This window comes from Penaeus monodon, chromosome 34 (assembly GCF_015228065.2).
Source record: "Penaeus monodon isolate SGIC_2016 chromosome 34, NSTDA_Pmon_1, whole genome shotgun sequence".
Lineage (NCBI taxonomy): Eukaryota > Metazoa > Arthropoda > Malacostraca > Decapoda > Penaeidae > Penaeus > Penaeus monodon.
The window spans coordinates 19,470,938-19,471,311 of NC_051419.1; the positions used below are offsets into that span (position 1 = coordinate 19,470,938).

At 58.0% G+C, this 374-nt stretch overlaps 1 protein-coding gene across 1 annotated transcript in view; it reads right to left on the reverse strand.

Annotated features, from left to right (window-relative positions):
• The window catches only part of LOC119594630 (follistatin-related protein 5-like), a gene marked incomplete at both ends in the record, with an annotated part of 70,881 nt that overhangs the window by 12,045 nt on the left and 58,462 nt on the right, over nucleotides 1-374 (reverse strand). Inside the window, 1 exon segment of the mRNA XM_037943680.1 lies at nucleotides 74-200. Within this exon segment, the coding sequence (XP_037799608.1) occupies nucleotides 74-200 (127 nt within the window).

The window sequence follows — 374 nt, forward strand, 5'->3', positions numbered from 1 at the left end:
CATAAGAAAAGTAAAAACAGCACGGATAAGACGCAGAGACCCAGCTTCCCGTCCCACCCCCTGCAATGCTTACTGTGCACGGTGAGGATATGGGTCTGCACAACATCCTTGTTCCTGTCCGCATGACACGTGTAGTTGCCTGCGTGGACCAGCTGGAGGCGAGTGAGGTACAGGGAGCCGTCCACGAACACGCGGATGTCCTGTCGATTTCGGAATAGTTAATTTGACTCGAAGGGACTCTGGGTCCGGGAGTGGGGGAGGGGGGTGGAGGCTGTGGGGAGGGGGGAGGGGAGGGACTGGTGGTGTGTGTTGTAGGGGTTGTGTGGTTTTGGGAGAAGGAGGAGGGGGGGGGGTATGTGCTTGTGTGGGTTGTG